The sequence below is a fragment of the Myotis brandtii genome, unplaced genomic scaffold (genome assembly GCF_000412655.1).
Source record: "Myotis brandtii unplaced genomic scaffold, ASM41265v1 scaffold803, whole genome shotgun sequence".
NCBI classification, from domain to species: Eukaryota; Metazoa; Chordata; class Mammalia; order Chiroptera; family Vespertilionidae; genus Myotis; species Myotis brandtii.
In genome coordinates this window covers 750805-751860 of record NW_005371234.1, presented here as the reverse complement: position 1 = coordinate 751860, position 1056 = coordinate 750805, and the positions used below count along the sequence as shown (strand labels likewise).

At 60.8% G+C, this 1056-nt stretch overlaps 1 protein-coding gene across 1 annotated transcript in view; it reads right to left on the bottom strand.

Annotated features, from left to right (window-relative positions):
- Nucleotides 1-636: 636 nt before the first annotated feature.
- Nucleotides 637-1056, bottom strand: part of TMEM145 (transmembrane protein 145) — an 8432-nt gene continuing 8012 nt past the window's right edge. Inside the window, exon 16 of the mRNA XM_014531424.1 lies at nucleotides 637-981. Coding sequence (XP_014386910.1) covers nucleotides 904-981 — 78 coding nt within the window. The 3' untranslated portion in view covers nucleotides 637-903. The remainder of the gene's footprint in view (nucleotides 982-1056) is intronic.

Below are 1056 nucleotides of genomic sequence, written 5' to 3'. Positions count from 1 at the left end.
GGGGCTGGAACGCAGGACTCACTCCCTGGCTCACCCACCCGCGCCTCCCTCCGGAGCCGGATAGGCCAGATCACAGAGACGAAGGGACTCTCGAGCCAGAGCGGCCCCGGGAAGACCGCGGGGTGGGCGAGGGGGCGGGGCCGAGCGGCCGCTGTGGGAGGACTGGGGACTGGGAGAGGAGGCGAGAAGTCGCGGAGCCTAAGGTCAGAGCGGCCATGGGAGGACTGCGGAACCCCAAACCCTACCCCTCCACAAAAGGGACTTCCGGAAACTTCCCCGCCCATTTGTACCCAGAAGCATGCGCAGCATCGATCGGCTTGGCCTGTGAAAAAGAGAGGATTGCACATGCGCAATGCTAAAATTGTAACCCAAGCTCGGGGTGCAGATGCCAGAGCAAAGTATCCGCCACTGGAGGGCGCCTCTATCTCTGACTGGGGAAGAGGTCAAACTAAGAGAGCGGTGCAGTACAAGGCCTAAATGATTCATATTTTCGGGTGCTCTCAGATTCTGGGTCAGGTTATGCAGGCCTCTCCCAAAAGGCCATTTCACAGATGGACACACTAAGGTCCCGAGTCTGGAACGGTTCTTGCTCAGCCGCGTCTCTGAGCATCATCAATGTAAATAAAAGAGGCCATCTTATAGATACAAACTCAACGAATCCTCTTTATTTTGGCAAGAAGGGGAAAAAGTCTTTCTACCGGGGACCTGAGGGAGGTCCCCCGGGATAGAGATGGGGTGACAGAGCACGGGTCCGAAGTCACAGATCCAAGGGAAGTTTTCAGAGTCACGGCCAGCTTCACAGTATCCGTCCCAGGAGCAGTGGCTGGGGGTTGCGGAGTCCTCCTGGCGCGTCCACGGGCTGGGTCCCGGCGATCCTCACTGGAGTTCCGGGTTCCGGCGGGGTCAAAGGTCTCGGAGGGGGCCAGGGGGCCGGAGGTCACGGAACAGCGGGAGCCCAGAATCCGGCGCTCGGGGCAGGGGCTGAGGGAGGGGACGGGGAGAGCGGCTCCCGCGGGACCGTTTGGCACAAGAGTCAGGGGGAGGGGAGGAGCGGGA